The 22,082-nt window shown below is 37.1% G+C and overlaps 2 protein-coding genes across 4 annotated transcripts in view; one reads left to right on the top strand and one right to left on the bottom strand.

Annotated features, from left to right (window-relative positions):
* Nucleotides 1–5,322, top strand: part of SEMA4D (semaphorin 4D) — a 92,465-nt gene extending 87,143 nt beyond the window's left edge. The window contains exons 17-19 of the mRNA XM_085214320.1: nucleotides 2,741–2,950; nucleotides 4,520–4,617; nucleotides 5,184–5,322. Of these exons, the coding sequence (XP_085070446.1) occupies nucleotides 2,741–2,950; nucleotides 4,520–4,617; nucleotides 5,184–5,228 (353 nt within the window). The 3' untranslated portion in view covers nucleotides 5,229–5,322. The remainder of the gene's footprint in view (nucleotides 1–2,740; nucleotides 2,951–4,519; nucleotides 4,618–5,183) is intronic.
* A 290-nt stretch (nucleotides 5,323–5,612) lies between these two features.
* The window catches only part of SECISBP2 (SECIS binding protein 2), a 28,066-nt gene continuing 11,596 nt past the window's right edge, over nucleotides 5,613–22,082 (bottom strand). For all 3 annotated transcript variants that reach the window (XM_019610559.3, XM_019610560.3, XM_031557337.2), the window contains 9 exons: nucleotides 19,819–19,920; nucleotides 16,942–17,074; nucleotides 14,210–14,379; nucleotides 12,608–12,746; nucleotides 12,043–12,172; nucleotides 10,179–10,399; nucleotides 9,350–9,504; nucleotides 8,121–8,322; nucleotides 5,613–7,456 (listed from right to left, as the gene is read on the bottom strand). In XM_019610559.3, coding sequence (XP_019466104.1) covers nucleotides 7,347–7,456; nucleotides 8,121–8,322; nucleotides 9,350–9,504; nucleotides 10,179–10,399; nucleotides 12,043–12,172; nucleotides 12,608–12,746; nucleotides 14,210–14,379; nucleotides 16,942–17,074; nucleotides 19,819–19,920 — 1,362 coding nt within the window. In that variant the 3' untranslated portion in view covers nucleotides 5,613–7,346. The remainder of the gene's footprint in view (nucleotides 7,457–8,120; nucleotides 8,323–9,349; nucleotides 9,505–10,178; nucleotides 10,400–12,042; nucleotides 12,173–12,607; nucleotides 12,747–14,209; nucleotides 14,380–16,941; nucleotides 17,075–19,818; nucleotides 19,921–22,082) is intronic.

Here is a 22,082-nt window from a genome sequence, read left to right as displayed (position 1 = left end):
GCCACTGCAGCCCACGGGGGGGACCTAAACCAACACATCCTGCAACCCTCCTTGTATTGGGAAACTGTTTACTTTTTTGGAGGAATGTGTCTCTGGAGCGGGCATTCAGTCCTGTTTCCAGAATACGCATTGCCTTTAGCACCTGAAAACAGAGTAGGTTCTTTGGTGTCAGCAGTGACATGGAGCACTTGAAGTGCATTTAGAGAATGCCATGCCATTTCCTTGCCCGGTCCTAAAGAAGTGTTTTTCAAGCTCATGGTTGTAGGTGACAACCTGCTCTATTGTCATGTCATAGGGGTTTGAAGTACTGCTATTAAACAGATGAGTTCATGGCTCATGTACTCAAGCACCTGGCTTATGGTTTACAATGGCTGAGCAATAACTGATAGCTTCAGTGTGCGCCTTCTGATCTGCACTATGGTTGACTCAGTCCTAGTGCCTCCAGTCAGCCTGACCTCTGACACTTCCACAGGCTTCTTCTCTAGCCTTCACCCAAGGACTGACTTATCCATGGCAACTGTTCACAGTTCCCATCCAGTTCTCTCTCAACTCTTCAAAGAATAAATCCAAACCCTGTTTTTTTATTATTTCACTGCTTCTACCCAGGTGCTACGCTTGTAATTCACAGCTCTTCTCATTAATGTACTCCATTAATTCATTACTTCATTATTGTTCAGTAATGAAATAATTTGTCCGTTGTTCCTGTCTCCCATGTTTTTAGTTACATGTAACCTACCTTCAGTTAATCACAGGGCTAGGACAGTCATCTATAAAGCATAATTTACTTTGTTTAAAGAACATTCTACACTCGTTTCCTGCCCCCAACTCTGACAGAACTGTCGTCATTCCTTTGGAGACTGTGCTGCCTCCTTTCCACCCCTCCTTCCTTCCAAAGCAAAATCCACCACCTTGGAATTAGATCACATTCTGTGCTATTCATCCTTGTACTTAATACAAATTTATTTCTCCATATTTGTTGGATACTAGCTTTCTTTCCAAATGATTTAAATCTAAATCTACCATATGCTGAGAAAGCACACAGACAGATGTAAAGGCTGCTATGCAGGCAGACAAAAAATCAACATCGGGGAATCTGAAATGTAACTAGTTAGCAGGCCTAGAATCACAAATTTTTCTAAAGAAAATTCCGTATCAGTTTGGAATAATAAAAAAAAACCAGCAAAATCTGACTGCTGTAGCAGGTTCTGTTCTCTCAAGACCCACTTCAAAGAATCCTTTATTTTCCTTTTATCCAGCTTTCTTTTTACACCTTTTCTCAGTGTTCTAAGTCTGTTCTGCATCCCAAGCCCTAAGGGAGAAACAGATCTGTTTCTCCATTCCTGGTGGATGAGAAGCTGGACACGAGCCAGCACTGCGCTTGCAGCCCAGAAGGCCAACTGTGTTCTGGGCTGCATTAAAAGGGAAGTGGCCAGCAGGGAGAGGGAGGTGACTGTCCCCCTTTACTCTGCTCGTGAGGCCCCACCTGGAGCACTGTGTCCAGGCCTGGGGCCCCCAGCACAAGACATGGAATTCTTGGAACTGGTCCAGAGGAAGGGCCAATAAGATCAGAGGCTTAGAGCACTTCTATGAAGAAAAGTTGAGGGAACTGGGCTTGTTTAGCTTGGAGACGAGAAGGCTCCAAGGAGACCTCACTGTGGCTTTTCAGTACTTGAAGGGAACATACAAACAGGAGGGGGAACATCTGTTTACACGGGTTCAGTGTGATAGGATAAGGAGGAATGGTTTTAAACTGAGGTTTAGGTTAGATATTAGGAGGAATTTTTTCACTCAGAGAGTGGTGAAGCACTGGAACAGGTTGTCCAAGGAGATTGTGGATGCCCCATCCCTGGAGGCATTCAAGGCCAGACTGGATGTGGCTCTGGGCAGCCTGGTCTGGTGACTGGCAACGCTGCTCATGGCAGGCTATGAAACTATATGATATTTGAGTTCCTTTTCAACCCAGGCCATTTTATCATTCTATGATTCTATACTTTAAGTAAGAATTGCTGCAAAGTTCTTAGCTTGACCCAGATGCCTTTCCCTTAAGTGGAAGGACACAGATTGTGCTTCATCCAATCTTGCTAACTTTCCACTAACAGCTGTTTTGTCCTCTGTGCTACTATCAATAATTCTGATTTATTCAAACGCTATCCTCACATGTTAAGAATAATAGCAACAAGGGTAAAAGATTAGATTGCTCTTTGTTCTTGATCCAAGCTGCTCTGTCTTGTCTAATTGCCTGCTGTGACAAATGGTCCTACACTTTTTTCAGTTTTGCCTTTCACTATTTCTGGCATCTTTCATACACTGAGTTCTTGAACTTATTCCACTCCTGGCCTCTATTTCAAATGTTGGAAAGTATCTCAGAAGGCTTCAGCCTTTCACCAGGCATGAGCTTCATCAGCACTAATTAGCACGGCCTGGTTCTTCAACAGATTGATTCCATTTTCTGATCTATCACGGTTGTGGGCCAGTTCTCCACTGTGAGAATACAGGCACAGAAAACTTCTTTTTGCCTGTGAACTTATTTACAACTTCAGCTTAAACCTAAATTATCATTGGTATATTTTTTTTATCCCAGCTTTTTGGTACCTAGAATTTCAGCTGAAGAAACCTAAGAAACATTGAAACCAAACTTGTTATGCCTTTGAGCCTAATCTTGAGGTCCTAAACTTTTGCTTTTTTTTCCTCAAAGATTCAGCATGTGTTTCCCCAAGTAAGTTGACTGACATTTCTACAGGTCCAGATGACTCCCATTTTGTCTGGAAGAAGAATGGACAGGAAATGAAGGCATGTATCACTGAACAGGCTCACAGGCTGTTTGATGGCAGAGTGCATGTCTTAAGTTGGGTGAAAGATTCAGTATCAGGAAATACAAAATATAAATGTTCATTCATCTCAAAGATTGGGAACACAACATCAGAAGTGCTCATCAAAGTGAAGGATACAGGTAGGCTGGCTCTGATTGTACGCTCTTTTTGTTGGCTCTGCCAACAAAGGTTTTGCAGACACAGAAAATTGCTTCTTTGTCACCCTCCTATAGAACTAACCTGCAAATCAGCAAATATGCCGTAGTAATGAAACCAAAACTGTTAAACTAATGGACACCAATTCGATGTGGGTACTGAAAACAGAATACAAAATACCACTCTGCAAGAACTACATAGGGTGACAAAAACCTTTGCTTCTAAGGAAGTGATAAAAAGAAGTGCTCAGAACATGGGCCTGAACCAGTTGAGTAAATGATAAAAAGGCATGGCATGCCCTGGAAGCACAGGTGCAAGCAATTCTCTTGTGCAACCTGGGTCCACCCTCCTCCCTAACCTCACTTAAGGGCTGGCAGCTGAGGAAGAAGTATTTCTACTTACAGATTGTCTCTACTGGTAGTTTTCCTGTGAGCCTTATATTCGGAACGGGATAAGCTATTCGTTCCTTACTACTAGATTGTGACTAATACCTTCTTGAGCTATCCAAAAACTGGTCAGAGGTAATTGTTTATTTCATACTATATACTTGCTATATGGGATATTTAAATATTGGGTGATCTATGAATTGCCTGTAGTCAGGTGGATGCAGTTCCAGCTTTTTTGTTTTGCCACTCATGGGCCAGAGGTCAAACAGCTCAGCTGAGCACTTGGGTAAGATGTTCATGCAAACAGAATTGATACGGACAACTTGAGTACTATTTGCAACTAAGTTTTGCAACTTACCCATACCTGCAGAAAGTCTGAATAAATCTCTAAGAAAAAAAAACATCAGGAGCAACAAAGGTGACAAGATTTTTTTTTTTTAATATGGAAAAGAAAAAATATATATATTTACCTGATTAGTGCCAAATGTGAATCTGTCAAGAACAGCTCAGCATAGCCCTTTTCAGTAGAAAAGGAAAACAGAATGAGGAGCATCTCAGTGAAACTGCTATCAGTGTAAAGCAGGGAAGCTTTGAAAGCATTATAGCATGACCATCTTGACAGATTAAATATTACATCTGTGTATGCTGCTACCACTAGAGTGGTAGGGACTACAATGAAAAAATGTAGGCAAGACTGGATTAAAAATTCATCCAGATGTGGTAAAACAGTCCATCTTATGCTATGAAATATGGAAAAAAGAACAACTCACTACATAACATTACTGTAAAATGAGGAAATCACAAACTGGATAGTCGGCTGTATCATATTCTTTTCTTCATCCTTGGCATGATGTAACTGCAACTTTCCTGTACTTCTAAATGGCTTAAGCCTGTGAGTAGGCGATTTTTTTTCCTAGACTTAGACTGACAGATAACCAGCACCTTCTGGTGTGACAGTCCATTCACATCAGAGGTTGGAAAGTTTGCTGCAGAGGGGAAAAGACCAGACCATTTGTACAGAACTTATTTCCATGTAACCTAAGAGAAGATAATACGTTGCCTTGCCTTCCTTTGAGCCCAATCCTCAATAAAAGCACTGTGGCTGAGTTGATGTCAGCTTATTTGATCACTACTTAGTTACATAGTCATCCAATGTACAATTTTCAGATAGTGTTGATAAGGATGGATGGACCAGAGAATTTGATACTTGGAGAACTGCTATCAGTGAACATGACAAGATGATGCAAAACTGGAGGAAGACATGGGTAAGAATTTTTGAAACTGATCTCTCCTATGGCTTTCTATAGGACATACTTGTCTTGCAGTTATAAATAGCCAATGACCCACTGGCAACTGAATGGGTTTACGTAACAAAGTGATCAGAGCTCCTGTACACGCTGTCAGTCTTGACCATCTCAACAGTATGATCTGTTTCATCTATCACATACAGTTATGTCAGCTTGCTCCCACAGTGCACTAATCAAATACTAAATCAATAAGTAGTCCTCATCCTACCCCAAAGAGAAAGTCTGCTTACCAAATACAGCAGATGTTTTCACATTAATGTGTTGATTTTGGTCTGCAATACATTACTGGAGTTTGTAAATGATATTGTTTAATCAAAGCCACCCTTATTTAAAAACAAAAACAAAACAGAATCCCAAGCACCTACTTAGCTTTCAGTGTTTTTCTTCAACTGTTACACCAAGCATTAATTGATAGCTGTGGATACAGCAGGTACTTGCTGCATGTATAACAGTCAGTATAAGTAATCTTTTAACCCCACTTTATTTTTACGATATGTTGACAACTTGTTCTTTTTATCCTTCAGGGAAGTTGCAACAAGAAAAGCAGCCTCTCATGTACAAAGGAATAAACAAACTGGAACGAGGAACATATGCAACTTATCAGTGCCTGGTACTCTTAATATCACAGCTTTCAAAAAGGTATTTGCAAATGTTAGTGCTGGCATTACAACTAATGTTCAGGAGAAATCTGCTGAAGTTTGAGGTAGAACAGATATCCTTGCTCATCAAAGAACCAGTGTGTAGCCAGTGCTATGAGAGGCCAACTTCCCCATGCTGGAACCATCTATTTTTCTGATGCTTATTTTAGCTCAACAAAGAATGACTAGTGGTCCTAGTATGACTTGTGCAGCTCCAACAATGTAACATGATCTATGCCTCCTATTCTGAGTTGATTAAGCAAACTAATTGTTTTGCTCTTGAGGCTCTTGGCATGTAAATTAGAGATTGATAAATAAGATTTGAATAACTTTATTTCAAAGGCACTTCCACTCCTCCATCCTTTTCAAGCATTTACCCTTCAACTCAGTTCCTAGTATTCTGAAGAACATTCTTTTCCTGTATAAGCGAGTTCATTTGTTCAAACATATGCCTTTTGGTTATAAAGCTTCTGTACCAAATGAAGAATTTTTGACTAATGCTCAAAATACAGATGGCTCACAAAACACCCAAGTTATTCTTTCATAATGAGTTAATTATGGTAGCTTACAAAGAGAGCGAATATCAAGACTACATTTGTGTTGAGTTCATTTATTTCTAGTGGATGACTGAAGCTTGAAAATGTGTGGACCTACTTATTTCACAGTTTCATTGTAGTGCTGTTCAGAGATTTGGCCTTCTGCATCCATTAAGCAGAAGTATCTGAAATAATTTTTCTTTCTTATATCTTGTTTTTAAGAAGGTGCAATGTCACCTAAGAATAATTTAAAGACTTCTGTATCACATCTGACTTCATGAGGCAGCTACTTTCCAAAGTATAGCACTACTGTTGTTAAAAGTGTTCCAGTATTTATAAATGCATGACAGAGATGCTGGCTGCAGCACACGGTATCTATATCTTTTTTTCAGAACAGTGGATCAGTTATATGTGCCTCCTCCAGTGACTTTCTTAGGCCTCTTACATCTGTAAGCTGTAAGCAGAGGTGTTTATATCTACATTCCCATGAAAGTGCTCAACCATACCATTATGAGCACATTTTGTTTTCAAAATTTACTTAATATAGAGGATAAAAACTATCCCTATCTTAGATACAAACCGATATTGACTTAAAAACTCTTGCATATATACACTGGCATAACCCTGAAACAAAGGAATGAGGAATCTGTCAGCATGGGAAGCTACAGACAGGAAAGCAAGCTGTTCCACCTTATGTCCTCCAGCTTGAAAGCAGGACCTGTACTGAACTGATTGCAGTAGTATCAGAGAGCAAAAGCATTATTACTGTCCAGACTATCAACTTGCCAAACAGGGTCTGAAAAGTGAAAACTTCACGAATTTCAGACCATTATAGTCTGTACTCTTTCCTTTACACCGGCAGTACACTCCCAGAACAACAAATTATCACAGGGGAAGAACTAACTGGTAATCTTCAATTCTTCATTGCGGTTTTCCTTAATTGGTTTCCAACTAGCTGCCTGCCCAGAATTCACCTCCTGCTGAAGGGTATAAAGTGACACTTATGTCAACCTGCTCATCTGAGCAGGATTATGAAAAACAAAACAAAAGCAACAACAAAAATTTTTTTTAAAGAGTTTGAATTCTTAAACAAGAGTTAGAAATAGAAAACAAATCCCCAAAGCTCCAAATATCCAGCATATGGAATCTCTCCCCAAACAATCTTGCTAACAAATTCTTTCGGTATATTGCACTGTTAACAAATTTAAGTCCATAAAACGATTACTAATATGCTAAACTTGTTCAGGTTGTTCTGGGTTAAAACAACTTGTTTGCTGTTATCATCTGCTACAGTAATCAGCCAAGTACACACAGAACTTAGAAGAATGAGCCAGTGTCTCATATACTCCAGTGTGCATTTTCTGTAAGGAGATTCAGAACAGCTTACTTATATGACTTAAATTTTTTTTTTTTTTTTTTGCCACTCTCCTACCTGGATATTTAATTTTAGATAAAATATATGTAGATCTATTACAAAATAAACCTTGAAAGCCCAGCAGAATAGGATCTGCATTTAGTGATGCTCTTCTGAATTCAAAACCATCATGTCAGCAGTTGCAGTCTTTTCCAGTTCCAGTGCATAGGGGTTATATTCTTCTTCAAGGTTTTTCTTCCAGATTTTAACTAGAGGATGTTAGAACAAAACAAAAAAAGAAAATGAAAAAATTCCAAGTTACTGCATAACTGAAGAAAAAACTTCAAATGAAAAGCCATTGACTCTCAAATTCCTCATCCTCAAAGCAAATGTGAAGATAATTTGGCACATCGGCATACACTACTCAACATCAGATGACACATGAAAGAAGACTTCAGGCATGAAAGAATGCACTTAGGTCTTTGATCTAGCCATCTGCTTAGGTGACACTTAACTGTGAAGGGGGCTAAAGCAGTCAAATTTTAGGGTTGCCTAGAGTTTTGTGATAACTATCATCAGCGGAATGCGTTAGCAGAAAAGGAAGACCTTTATAAAACTTGAGTCTACTGTAACTACAGAGCATACAGTTTAGGAAAGAAACAGAAATTTTCTAGGAAATGTACATAATAAGAATTCTGTAAAAACCTCCCTGGACAAAGCAGTGCATTTCACCTAAATCAGAGGATTTCACAAAGCAATTCTGTCTTTCTCAGGCAGACCTCATGTTCACAGAACTGAGAAGAAAAAAAAAAATACCACAGAAAAGCATAGTTCCTCATTACTAACCATTAACATGCCAGGTGCCATTAGTTTCAGTGAAAACAGTAAAGCAGACTGAAAACTTGAATCAAAAGTAAGTCAATAAATACTCACTGTAATTTGGTATATCCTCATCATGGTCACTGGGAGAAGCTTTACCAGTTTCTGATAAGCAGCTTTTTTCAAATTCAGTGGTTATGATGCTGAGTTCAGTTTCTGTTTGACTTCCTTCAGCTTCTTCCTCTAAAGCTGCTACCATCTCTTTGTAGGCTTTCCTAGCCTCTGTTGTCAGTTGTACCATTCTGTGAAAATGATCCTGTGGAAATATTAGTATAAACTTTTATCACACAAAATTTTAAAATGTTTATGGAAATCTGTAATGGACATCCCTTATTCAAAACATACGGATATTTATATATAAAGTTCAAACAATAAACTGTCTTTTTAGTAAGACAGTATGGATATTTTACTGCAATATCATGAATGAAATTTTTTTCAAAAACAACGAATGAAGCTTGCCCACACAAGTTTAAAAAACTGCTGTCCATATTACATCCATTTTCATGGCAAATTTATCTTGATGATTCATTCACACGTATTCAGCTAACCAGAACAAGGTGATGTTTAAAACTGCCCTCCATATTCACAGAATCACAGAACTGTAGGAGGTAGAAGGGACCTCCGGAGTCATCATGGAGTTCAACCCACTGTTAAAGCAGGTTCCCTTTGGTAGGCTGCACAGGAAAGCTTCTATATAGGTCTTGAATATCTCCAGAGAAGGAGACTGTGTAACAACTCTGGACAGCCAGTTCCAGCGCTCTGTCACCCTTACAGTAGAGAAGTTCTTCCTCATGTTCGTATGAAACTTCCTGTGTTCGAGTTTGTGCCCACTGCCCCTTGTTCTGTCACTGGGCACCACAAAAAGAGCCTGGCCCCATGCTCTCGACTTCACTTTTGACCTTAGCTTTTCCCCCACCTGCAAGAAGACTGTTTAAAAGCATCCACTGGTTGACTAACTGCTGCAGCTCTGCACAAGCTAACTTGTTATCAAAGTATGAAAAACAAAACAAGCATTAATAGAAACATAACGTCTTTGGAAACAGACAGTTTGAAAAGAGATCTAAGTGGAAATGATGTTAGGAAGAGACAGCAAAATCACTTTTTTTTAAAAGAAAATGCTGAGTAGTCATACATTCATAATTAACTTCACATAGAAATCTCTAATTTGGGATTAAGAGTATAGGTGTGCAAAAGCAAAATAAAACCTCAGAATTATTTTTTTCTCCTAAAGGTAAAAATTAAGTAAAGCAAAACAAAAGCCTGAAGTTTATCTTTCAACTCACCTGAGCTCCATCATAGCTAAAAATTCCCACTACACTCACAGGCACTGCTTTGTTCACACAGCGACCTAGGGCCTTGCGATTAAGAGCAAAAACAAATGGTATATTCTGCTCACAGGCACAGTCGATAATGTTATGAAGAGTCTCATCCAATCCACCTGGAGCAGACAACAAAATTAACCATGCATGACACTATTCAAGCTAGAAGACAAAAGATGACAAAAGCTGCAGGATTATGGGAACATCTAGAAATGACAAGAATTTATAAGAAAGAATATATGGATCTGCTAGGAGAATTTGACACTTTTTTCTTAATTAGCAGTATCCTTAGTTTGCTACTATTCCATACTTCGTTGTATGAGAGGAATAGCATTTGCTACAGAAACAAGTCAATTATAAAAAAAACCTGAACGTTAAGAAACTATTTAAAAGTGATTAGACAGAAATAACAATAAGTAGTAAAACAAATTTTAAACAAAGTATCACTGAAAACTTACTGCTAAACTGTGGCTTAAAAGATACCAATAACTTATCAGTTATGCCAGTGCAATCTTTCGAGCAATTGGCAATCAGTAAGTATAGTGGTGTCAGTTTCAGTAACTTCCCCCACCTCTGATATTCTTGATATTTATTCTTGCCTAAGTTCACACATCAGCTATAAACACAACAGTAAACAATGCGAAGAAGGAAGGCATCTCTATATGGCTGGATTTCAAAGGCCGTTCAAGTAAGTCCTTCCAATAATAATAGGTATCATGTCTTCTTTTTTACATTTCCTTTTTGTTAAAAAAAAAAAACAACACAAGGTGTTTTTTTTTTTTATCTTATTTACCCTTTGACTGAATCTTTTCGCAGTTAGGAGAGATGATGACACACTTCAGTTTTTTCAGCTTCAGATGTTTCAAAACTTCTCTAAGGCCCATAACAAGCCTGCGTTTTATCTTCGCTTTTACTGGGTCTTTCTGATACAACCGATCTTGGAACCGAACCAGTTCTTTTAAGAGATCTGTGACACAACTGTCAACTTCTTTACTAAGTATTTGGCTGCAATAACTGGAAGAAAGAACAAATTAAACATTAACAACTCTGAAATTACAAATATGTCTTTGCCTTTTTTCTACCCCCAGTCCGCACATACTTGTGACATAAAAGCAAAAAAAAAAAAATTACTTTGGATTTTTTTCAGTAACTAAGAACTTAAGAGAAAAGTTTTAGAAAACTCTTAGATACCACAGTTAACAAACTACACTAAAACATACATGCAGTATATATAAATAAACACACTAAACCCATATATGTATTTGTATGAATGTTTTTGTATTTTTTTCTGACATCTAAATCAGACAGTACAACAAACAGTACTACAAGTTTTCTTTAAATATATTGCTACGCATGATAAAGGTGGAAATCTTAAACTCATTTCTCCTCTCAGATTCATATTGTTTGCCTTTCATCCTGTTTCACATATCATAGCTATCAAACCACAACCTTCTACTTTGCATAAGGAGAAGATGATAAGAGATGTACTCCATCCTTCTGGTATTCCCTTGGAAAGATGAGGTTCCATATTAATTTTTCTCCATCTTTTACACAATCATTCACTAAGGAAGGATATCAAGGAAAAAAACTAGAGACATCTCAATTACACACCCAACAGAAGATGCCAGGTGGTAAATTCACATACCATTACAAGAAGAAAACGCAGGATCTGTCCTGGCTCTTGAAGACGTACAAACTTCTACTTAACTTCTAAGAGTTTTTTTTTTTTATTTACTGTTCCCAGTTTTTTCATTAAGTCTCAACGTCAACTAAAATACTGAAAAACTTAGAAAAATCTAATCTAAAGATACAAAGTATTTTTAGCTGAATGTTCTACACTTCGTAGCGGACAGTCCCCTTGTGCATTTTCAACCCCAACAGGGCAGTCAGTAAAACACTGTCGCATAAGCATCAATTAAGTAATTTTTCAAGCAAATAACTTAAATTAATACATGGCAGGAGATAAAATGACAGCGGTATCAAGATTAATATTTACAATAACAACAATTATAAGGAAGGCCAATGTTACCCTTAAGGGAGGAAAATCAGAAGTTAAACCTATTTGTTTAACAGTTGTTAGAACCAGTCATAATTACTACACTGGATCTCTGACCTTTTCACACATAGTAAGGACTACTTTTTTTCTAAGGAAGCGTACACATACCTATTTAAACAAAACTGAAGTGTCTGCATAAAATAAATAGCAAGCCTTCTTGCCTTGCTACAACATGAAAATGTCATCTCACTAGTCACACACTTTACGTTATTTGCCATTTGGCCTGGTAGCAGAAAACCAAACTACACACTAAAAATAAGTTGTTGAGTATTAAACTGGTTTGTTTGCAACTCTATTAATGCAACACACTCATACTAAACAGCAGCTCCTTTTCATTTCTTAGCCTCTCATAAATTTCTCTCTCTTTTTTTTTTTCCCTGCAAGGATCATGTATTCTGAAGTGAAAATTACAACAATGTACTGACATGTTTCTTTGGATATTATTTCTTCATTTGTGTGCCAGCTTACAGAAAAAACAGAAAAAAAATGTAGAATCATTAATCCAAATAGTGCTGCACAGAAAGCATTTAACATATGTTGTTAAAAAATGCTATATTTGTGGTATTGCGGAAAAGCAAGCATCAGTACAATCAATACTTACTCTCTAAATCTTCTACTATGGATTTTTGGAAGATTAGATGTTGACTGCTTTGAAGTCATAGAGCTTTCTGTAGATTCCTTGATCTTTGTGCTCTCCAGAAGCCCTTCTGCAACTTGCATTACAGGAACAACTATCATGCAAATAAAGATACTTCAATAAAAAGACAAACAAAGGTGCTGTGAAGAGACTGATTTCTAAATTTTCTATCTCCTGAAGTTGTTTCAGTACTACCACAGCAATCTGTAATAACAGGAAAACAAGTCATTTAGCTTTCTTTTTCTCTGGTATCTCTTTTTAAAACAGATTGCCAGAAAGACACAGTCTCATGATGCCATATAAATCCATCAAGCATTTAAGTGTGAAGCGATAATCTTAATACCTCTCACTTAGAGAGTAGCAATTTAGGCATACTTTAAACTCTAGATAAGCCCATGCTGAACCACTGAAAATTCTAAAGTTACAGGTTTTGTTTGACAGTACTTAGCACTATTTTTTAAAGTACCAAGTGTGCTCACTCACAGATCTCAACCTATGTACTGTATTACAGCATTCTCTTGAAAAATACCTGCTTGACTATCCTGTGGAAGTGCTTCATCTTCAGTAGTATTTTCTGCAGACACACAAGAATTACCTCCATCTTTTGGTACTGCTGTCTGTTCTAACAGGTGTTGCTGTTTTCGCAGTTCTCGTTCTTTCAAAATAATCTAAAAAACAAAAATAAATTAAAAATCAGTATCACTAAGCAGTATCTCTTACCAAGTGCTTACGTACAGGCCACTCAAAAATAAAATTGGTACTACCATTCAAAGTTTACATGTATTTTTTTAATTTACATAAAAATGCTGTAGTTCCTCAAAGCACCATTACAGAGTAGGAAAAATATTAAATCTATATCCAAAGAATTCTTTTTCCTGGACTACCAGTGTTTGGGCAGAGAAAAGCATTTCTAGTGATCTGCCTAGCTGGCAAAGAGAAAATTAAGCAAATGAAATGTCTTCCTCTTTACTTTTCTTCTGTAGACTGTCAATTTGTAGCTATACAGCTCAGCAACAAGCACTCTCTGCCTCCCTTTGCCCTGCGCATATTGTATCACATGCAGTATAGTTCACTTAACTAAGAATCTACCCTTGCCAACTTGCTCCCCTGTCAGAAAGCCTAAGTCAGTCTGTATTGCACTGCTGTTTCTGAACTTGCAGGATGAAGGAAAAGACAAGAAATTACTAGACATAACCCTCTGCATGGTACACAGAAGAAGGAAGGTAAGACCTGCTTGATTCAAATATGCTGCTGTAGGTGAAAGAACTAAATGCTTTTTAAAACTCATTTTCTATCTTTGTAGATGGCTAAGAAGCACTTAATGTACACACGGCTACTAGCTCAGCTCATATGCTCAAAGTTTGTAATGGAAGCTAATTGCCAAAATAAATTTATCCATTTGTGTTTGAAAGGAAGAATTAAGAATAAAAATAAGCTTCCTACCATACTCAAAACACAAACATTACAGAGACAGAGTAGATCTTTATCTTTTCAGACCTAGTTTGGAAAGTAAATGATTTGAATACAGAACAGCCAAAGACATAAAGTAATTACTGTCATTCCCCAAGAGTTTGTTACCATTTTATACCGTATCGTTCTCAAACTCAACTAAGCAGCACAGAATAACTACTGATCAAAGCATATACTAGTGATGGAGTGCTACATAAGGAAAGGAAAATGCTAGATATGAAATCGGTGTATAGAAGGCGTGACAATGAAAAATATGAATGGGTAAAGAGGAAAGAAATGAAAAACACACCGGCTGATCTAACACTAGCTTTTGGAGTCAGCAGAAGTTCCAGCTTAGAAGAACACAGACACATTAATTAATAACTGCTTGTTCCATTCTCCTCAGTCCTGCAAATAAGCATATCCTGTCTAAACCAAAGTTTATTTGAATATCCTCCTGCAACAATCATTTGCACACACTTGTACAGGCAGTTCTTCAGCTATTGAGTCATTTTGATGTGAATCTGTATACATCATTTCTTCTTAAAAGGAAAGTTAGAACTGAATTTAGGCAAGTGGAAGCTGAGATGTAGATCTCTGTACTACGAGATTTAACTGACTCTGAGCAATACTAAATTCACATTCGCCTGTAACATACTATTTAAGGTAAAAACATCAGCACCTTTTTAAGAGGTGTTGGTCTCTTTGCTTTAGGGACTTCTCTCTGCTTCCCTTTCTTCACCAAAGGAGCACTGGAATCCAAGGGATTATGAGGCATCTTTCCTTGGTTTAACCGGTGATTTTTTGTGGCTGTAGCAGATTCTTTAGAAAGCAATGGTATGGTACCAGCAACTGAGATAAAAAAGAAGTCTGCGTCAGAACCTGTAACAAAATAGCTAAGCCAAAATCTAATGCAAGAGTACACCAGCCCTGCTGCAGTCATCGCACATACTACATTTGTGCTGTGTTGCTATTAAAAATGCATATAGGCAACCCTGTATCATGAAACAGTGCTCTTCAATAAAGATACTCCTTTACTTCCAGCAGTTAATGACATTTCCCCTACTACCATTATGCTACTGGAATCACAAACTGTATCTCAAAAGCAGAATTTGGCAAATCACTGCACTCCACGCTACCTTTAGTACTAAACCATTCCAACTCAATAAACCTTCAGGAGTCTACAGGTTTCACTGTAGTGGCATTTCTTTCTCCATGCTCACCTTTTGTATTGTGTTAATACGAATACTGAGTTCTAGGATTAAAGTTTTTAGATTTAATTGCTGTAAGTGATCCGGAACAGTCACTCCAACCATTCAACCATTCCTAATTAATGTTAGTTGAAGTTCATTTGCAAGTAAGTAATAAGCAAAGTAAAAATACTGCTAAATCTCTTTTGCTCAACAAGCACTGGCCTTGGATGCCTAGTATACCTTCTGAGGACTCAGGGCACAGGAGCTTTAAATGACTGATTAAATGACTGAACTTGAACCTGTCAAAACACAACATAACAACGAGAATCCACCTGCAACTTGATCACTAAGAACTGCTGTACAATGGTGACAGCACTCTGTCAAACTTCCAGGACCTGTAATATAAACCAGGTTACATTACACATAAATGAACAGGATGACATAAATAACAGTGGAATGTGTTTGACATCTCTGCACCTGAGAAAATGTCATTCCACTAAAAACTGCACAAAGTTTCTGGCAATTTGCCTTCAGCCATCCAAAGTACTTACACACTAAACTTCCAATGTCACATATACTATAACTAGCATAAGCAGCTTACTTCATAAAACTGTACATTGCAATTTTTCTTTTTGGGGTCCTGTGTAACAAAGACAAATTGAGAACACTGCCAAGAATGCAGTGCTGTGTGCTAGCACAGGCAGAGCCAAGAATTAAAGCTGGATTTGTAGCAATATGTAAGTATAAATCCTGCAGACAGCAAATACTTCATTCACTGTGTACTTCACTTCTTCTTTTATTGTTACTGAACATGATGGCTTCAACAGTTTGTCATTCTGAATGACAGGTGCATTTCCAAAATTGAACTTTCAAATTGAAATGGTTAGTACTTTGCTATGCTTTTCCATCTATATTATATATTACTCTCTAAATGAAGTAGCAAGCAGAATGAAATACTAAACTCCCTCCACAGTTGCATTCCTTGCCTTTCTTGTTGTCTGTGCGTCTTCTCTTCTACAGAGCTCAGCACAATGCTGAGCATTCTAGTGTACGCTGATTTAACAGCACTGAGTAATAACAGAACAAAATACAAATGTGAGATAACGTCTGCCTTATACTTCCAGGATATCAACATGACACCTTAATTTATCTTGTGCAGCAAATTCAGACATTCGCAACATTAGAAAGCAAGTCTTATGATCCACAAACTTATGCCTTATTACCTGCTTTGCAGTCCCTGCATTATATGAATACATACAATCAAAACTGGTTGCTAGCTCCTCTGCAGCACTGACTGGCTCAAATGGTGGGAAAAAAATCAAGAGCAGAATAAAAAAACTCTTACAAATCTTTCAGCAAAGTCTCAATGAGGCTTGGTGTTTTTAGCTTTTTTTAAAAACTCACAGAAATCATATTAAACGTTATGAGATTAATGCTCCTTTTCCACAGTACCAAAATAAGGTGAGAATTAACTCACCTTTAATTCTAGTATTTACTCTAGCGTCATTAACTCTAGCAAACATCATATTTCTTTTTAAAAAATATAAGGCACTAACACAATCAAGACCAAATTTACACCTTCAACAGAAAATACACAGAGCTATTTGTTTCCTGAATACACATCAACAAAGTTTGATGAATTCTATCACCAAAATACCAAAATGTAGCATTTTTTAAATAGCAATTACTTCACAATTATCAGGAACAACAGAACTCATCTCTTGGCTTGGGCTGACTGATTCCCGTATGACCCCTGTGTTTGCAAAGGATATTTTTTTGCTAAAGTTTCAGCTCTAGACCTTCTAGCATCACTGGAATTTAAGACGGCATTTATTATCACAAAGAACTTTCTTGTGAGTTAAAATCACAACAGCACCACACTTAGATTTTCAGACAAAGCAAAAACCTTTAAAATTATTTATTTAAATCACTGTTTTCCTCAAAGCTCAATTTTTTTAACTTCTAATAGTTACACAAGGTATTCTTTCAGAACTCATTGTTCTAAAAATTTTTCTTCTCCCAAGTCTTCCTCCAAACAATTCAGATTTTATTTTATTTTTAAAACAAAGATCTGCAGAAAGCACAATGTGACTCTGGCATGTTTGAACTGTGCTCCTGCTTCACAAATCACTGCATATCAGAATCAGGAGGCATTTAGAAGTTGGAATACTTGTAACTGAAGATGAAAGACAAAGAAAGTAAATTTAATTATAACCAATACCTGAAAAAACCACAGGTTTAGAACATTGTTTTGACTTCTCTGTTTGCTGTTTCTGCTCCAAGACTGCCAACATGCCACCTAAATCCAACTGCACAGGAATTTGACTCTTCTTACCACTGCTCTTGGATGTTTCCTGAACAAATACAATACGGATTAGGAATGCTTTTCATTTCAGAATGCAGAAATATACTCTAAGCTCCTTCAATTCACAATACTTCTCCTTTTTACCTTGGATTTATTGAATTATTTTAACCTTTAGTCGCAAATTACCTTTAATGTGAATGAGAAAAAGTCAAAAACAGTTCAAATAAATGTATTTTTACTTTTTAATAGCTAATAGAATAAAGCATATAAAATTGAGTCTTTATTAAAGCAGGTGCCTTGTGTCAGTATCCCAGTTCGGACAAACTACCACCTATCTTTGAAAAAGAAAAAAGGCTTGTCAGAATTTAAAGTACTTATGAATATACTGTGAAAAAAACTGTGATTCCTATAGGGCATGTAATTGCAATATACATATATCATTGTCTTCAATGCCTTTTGATTGATAAAGGAAAAGTCACCAACTTTTCCTTTAAGCAATATTTCCTCATAAGCAGTAGTCTTTCTGTCTGCTTTAAAGAGAAGTTGAAAGTGGTGTCCCATATCTGCACTACATGTAATGATTCAAAATACAAAAAGATTACAAATATGTAGTTCAGTAAAGACTAGGAAAGAATAAATTGTATCTCCAGAACATGTTAAGGAAATAATTCACTGACACTCTACATATTCTGGAAGTTTAATCACATCCCCTGTTATAATACAACTAAATACTACAATCTCCTCTTTCTGAGACCACAACTTTACCTGCATCAGAGCTAGGACAGAACCTACTCACTGACCTCACTTTTGTATTTCTCTCTTTGCCCCAGCTAAGCAGATCTCTATGTCTTAATCTGTCTGAACCACTTCTGCCAGAGCTTCTCAATTTAAGACAATCAGTGAGGATCAGATTTATGTCATGACCAAGTAAAATTGGAAAGAAAAACTCCTGACAGCGAAACTTACATGCACTTACTAGCATTTCTCCCTAAAAACTGCAACACAAATAGGGAGTTAGCAGTAATTACTACTGAATGTTCTGAAACAAGAGGATGCTGTCATTTACCTCATTATCTGCTGCCACACTATTTCAATGGACTTGTTATTTCCTCATTTTCTGATTCGGAATTATAAAAAGAAAGGCATTTTTCTTTTCAAATACTTGTTACAGAGGAATATAAGTTACTTTATGGTAATACCTCTATAGTCTGTTATATTTTGAGAGGCAATATCCCACTGAAGCTTACAAAAACTTGAAGGTTTCTTTCATTTAAGCTGCAAGTCTGCAAAGCATTTCCTTCACATGTGGTTTCAGCAATCATACTGTCTTTTGCTGTTTACCTTTGACCCTCAGTGAAATTTACTGCCTCCAACAAACCAAACAAGAGTGTTCTGTTTTATTTAAATACTATTAGTACTTACATAGAAATAAAGCTAAGGACATAAATTTCTAGCAGCGAAACAAGTTTCAAAGAAACAGAAACCTGACATTTCCCTTCATTATTTGTTATAAGAGCATCCCTGTAATTTATGTTTGAGATTTATTCTCAAATTCAATTAATTTCAAAATGAATCCTTAATTCATTTCAATAATGAAAAAAAAATCAGCCTGGACTTTAAATCAAAGCCAGACCCAGGTTCTTAACTTTTGTACAGTTTGCCAGCAAATACGCCCACGAAATTTAATTGTATGCACAAATGGAAAAGCTACAGAATAAGAGTCTTACTATAATTTCTCTGTCCTTTTATAAAATGCAGAAACAAACCATAACACTGCCTGTAGGACAATAACCTGTATTAACAGAATTTACCTCAACTAACTTTAACTTGTCTTACAATTACAGCATGAGCAACTATATCCCAATTAAAAGTCAGGTAACTCCTGGAAATTATGTTAAGGCATAGATGAGAAAAGGAGGTGTGTCATGTTTTCTGATGTATTTTCTGATTTTTGTTATCGGTATTCCACATCATAACATCATGTAGTGCACTGGGAGTTAAAGAGTTAAGTTCTGTGGACAGTCAGTATTTCTGGGAACCTGGTTCTCAGGAGAGAAGGACAACTACAACTCCCAGAAGACTTCCACTGTTCCATTTCCATTTTCCAGTTAGAGGGAAAAATAAAACTGTTTGCAAGTCACAAGACTGCCTTTTTTCTTTTTACTGCTCATCTCTGCAGTGCGTGTTCCCTAGCCATCTCACCTTCAGCATTACGTAGGCCTTCCGTTTTGGACACTCATTTGTTTGGTTTATTAGCTTCAATCCCAATTAACTTGTATTTCTGGTATTGTAGTCAGCAAATTAACTTTCTTCCTCAAATCATTGCCACTGGTTTTCTTTTGTTTACTCCTTTCCCTCTTTGTTCCCTTCCCCCCACTTCCCTTTTTTGGGCCAGTGGGCCTGCTGTCTCCCTGTCGTGGATACAGACAGATCTAGAGATAACTCCATGACAAGGCGATTACTCAGAAAGATCACTACTGACCAAGCTGTGGCTCTCTATGATTGAGTGACGGCATCAGTGGACAAAGGAAAAGCAACCGATTATCATCTATGGCCACGGGGAGACCCCACTGTGGCCTTCTAATACTTGAAGGGAGTGGGTGGCCACTTTGTCCCTGACAGAGGGCTTGGAATTAAATGATCTTAAAGGTCCCTTAAAACCCAAGCCATCACGTGATTCTGTGACAACAGTTCACACACACCAAAGAGTCTGAACTCGTTGGTTCAGACTACAGGTAGTCTTTTCTTGCTTATTTTCTTAATATTCAGGCTTACATTCATAAGATTACTTACTTCAGATTGCTTTCTGCCAGCAGGAACAAATGTTGTTTTCTGAGATCCTAATCTGTTTCTCTGATCAGAAGCAGCTGCCAGATCAGGAAACTCCTCAGCATCCTAAGCAAGAAACAGGACATTGCATTTGTAAGAACTATTATGCTCATATTACTAAAACTGATTTTTCCAACATTCAAAAGATTCTATGTACAAAATTCAAAAGCTGAGTGCAGAACCACCACCTATAATCAATTCTACAGTAGTTAAGTCACTTATACAGTAGTAGCTAATTCAAGGCTGAAAGAACAAACTTAGAAAGAAAGGCTTCCGATGGTAGCTTGTTATTGCTTTCAGCTGATACAAATAATCAGAGGTAAATGGCTCCTAAAGGAGTGTTTTTCAGGTCATTTAACAACCTTGCAAACAACTCTCCTCTTCTTCCAGTACAGTCTCCAGCTGTGCAACTCTACCTTAAACATGTTAGTGGTGAAAATCAAAATGACAGGCAAAAGGGTAATAAATCTTGACTACCAGTATGGAAATAAACAGATAAATCAATGAAGGGGCTGTGTAGGCTTAGTTACAAGCATATTTTATTAGCAGAGAATATGTTATCCAGATTCTAGATTAATTAAGACACTAACAGGCTGGAGCTCTCTCTATGCTGGCCACCTTAAGTCGAGGAGAGCTCACTAATTCAATGAGAAAGACTCTGATCCACCAGCCTGGTTTTCATCCATTTGATTCTCCTCTCTCTTTCTAAGGGGGCTTGTTAAGCTTCTAGTAGTTACAATACTAATAAGCATACCACTATTTCTTCTGAAGCCTGGAAGATTAGATTTAAACAGCCTGAGCTAGGACACCTAAGAACAGGCATGTTCAGTCTGAGCAGATACTTCTAACTAAACAAAGTATTTTTGAAAAAGTTTGTAAGTAGGTCAAAAGAAGACTGTAAGAAAGGGAAGGTTTCACAAATACATTCTTCCATCTTATGGATTTTTTCAATCAGAAGTAGTATCTTCGGGTTTAAATAGCCCTCAGTAGAGCAAATATTTATTTCAGTTTGTCCAAATCACTTCTTGAACTCACATACACTTCAGTCATTTGGCAACATCCTGTAGCAAAGGGAATAGTTAAATTCTAGCACTCAGTGTGGCTTCATACTTCCTTCTAGTTGTTCTTAACTTGGCACTTACAGGAATGAGGACATCAAGCAAAATAACAAGAACGAACAAAAAAATTTCCTTTTTATCTTCCAATTCCCTCTAAAATATCTATTTTACAGACAGAGAAGTCTTATTTTATTCAGTTTTGCCTCCCACAGGAACTATTTCATCCCTTTGATCATTTTTGGAGCCTTTCCTCTATCTCTTTTAGTTCAAATATGTGTATTTTTTTAAGGAGAGCTGGCACATAAGAAAGTAAAATCCACGCTATATTTAGATCAGATCTGCCCTGAATTTGTATATTGTCATAATGTTTTCAATTATATTTCATATTTTTCTAATGATTCCTAACACTGTTTGCATGTTGGACCAGTGCTACAGAGCAGACCTGCTTATCAGTAAGAGCTTCTCATTTCTTCCTGCAGCAAAAATATCTAATTCAGAGCCAGTCATTGTGTACAGGATTTCTCTTCTGCAAATGCATTATTTTTCACTTATTAGCAGGTTCTTAAAATTAGTGACTTCTATAACTCTAGTTAGCAATCCAATACACTGATTCAGTAAGCAGCTGCAAATACAAAATCCCAATTCTTAAATTCTCTAAGTCCGAGACATAGAAGTTATCTATGACTTTTCATGTTCTTCTGTTTCATGAGCATCATAAGGAAGTCACACATTTTTCATATTGATGAGCATTTCCAGCAAACCAGGAGGCTCTGTAAGCTGTTCCCAACTGCTCCCCCATACGCTGCATCCAAATCATGGATTTCAATGTAATGTATATACTCTGTTTTATAATTCTATGTTTATTTTTTTCCACTTATGCCTTCAATAAGACATGACATTTCTACAGCTTCTACAATTCTTGCTGTTCTTTCTCTTTAGGTACTAAGTTACTCACAGACCTGGTATCTTGTAGAACAGAACCTGTATATCTTGATTCTATCCACAACTCAATAATGAATTCCCCTTTCAGGACGATGAATTACACAATGAATTAAACAGTCCAAGTTAAAATGTACACAGCAGAAGCCAGCCAGGAATGGCTTCTTTATGCTGCATTTTCACAGACTGACATTATGTACACTAAATCAAATACAAAAATCAACACATGCT

This window comes from Meleagris gallopavo, chromosome Z (assembly GCF_905368555.1).
Source record: "Meleagris gallopavo chromosome Z, MGAL_WU_HG_1.1, whole genome shotgun sequence".
NCBI classification, from domain to species: domain Eukaryota; kingdom Metazoa; phylum Chordata; class Aves; order Galliformes; family Phasianidae; genus Meleagris; species Meleagris gallopavo.
This window is presented reverse-complemented; position numbering and strand designations above follow the sequence as displayed.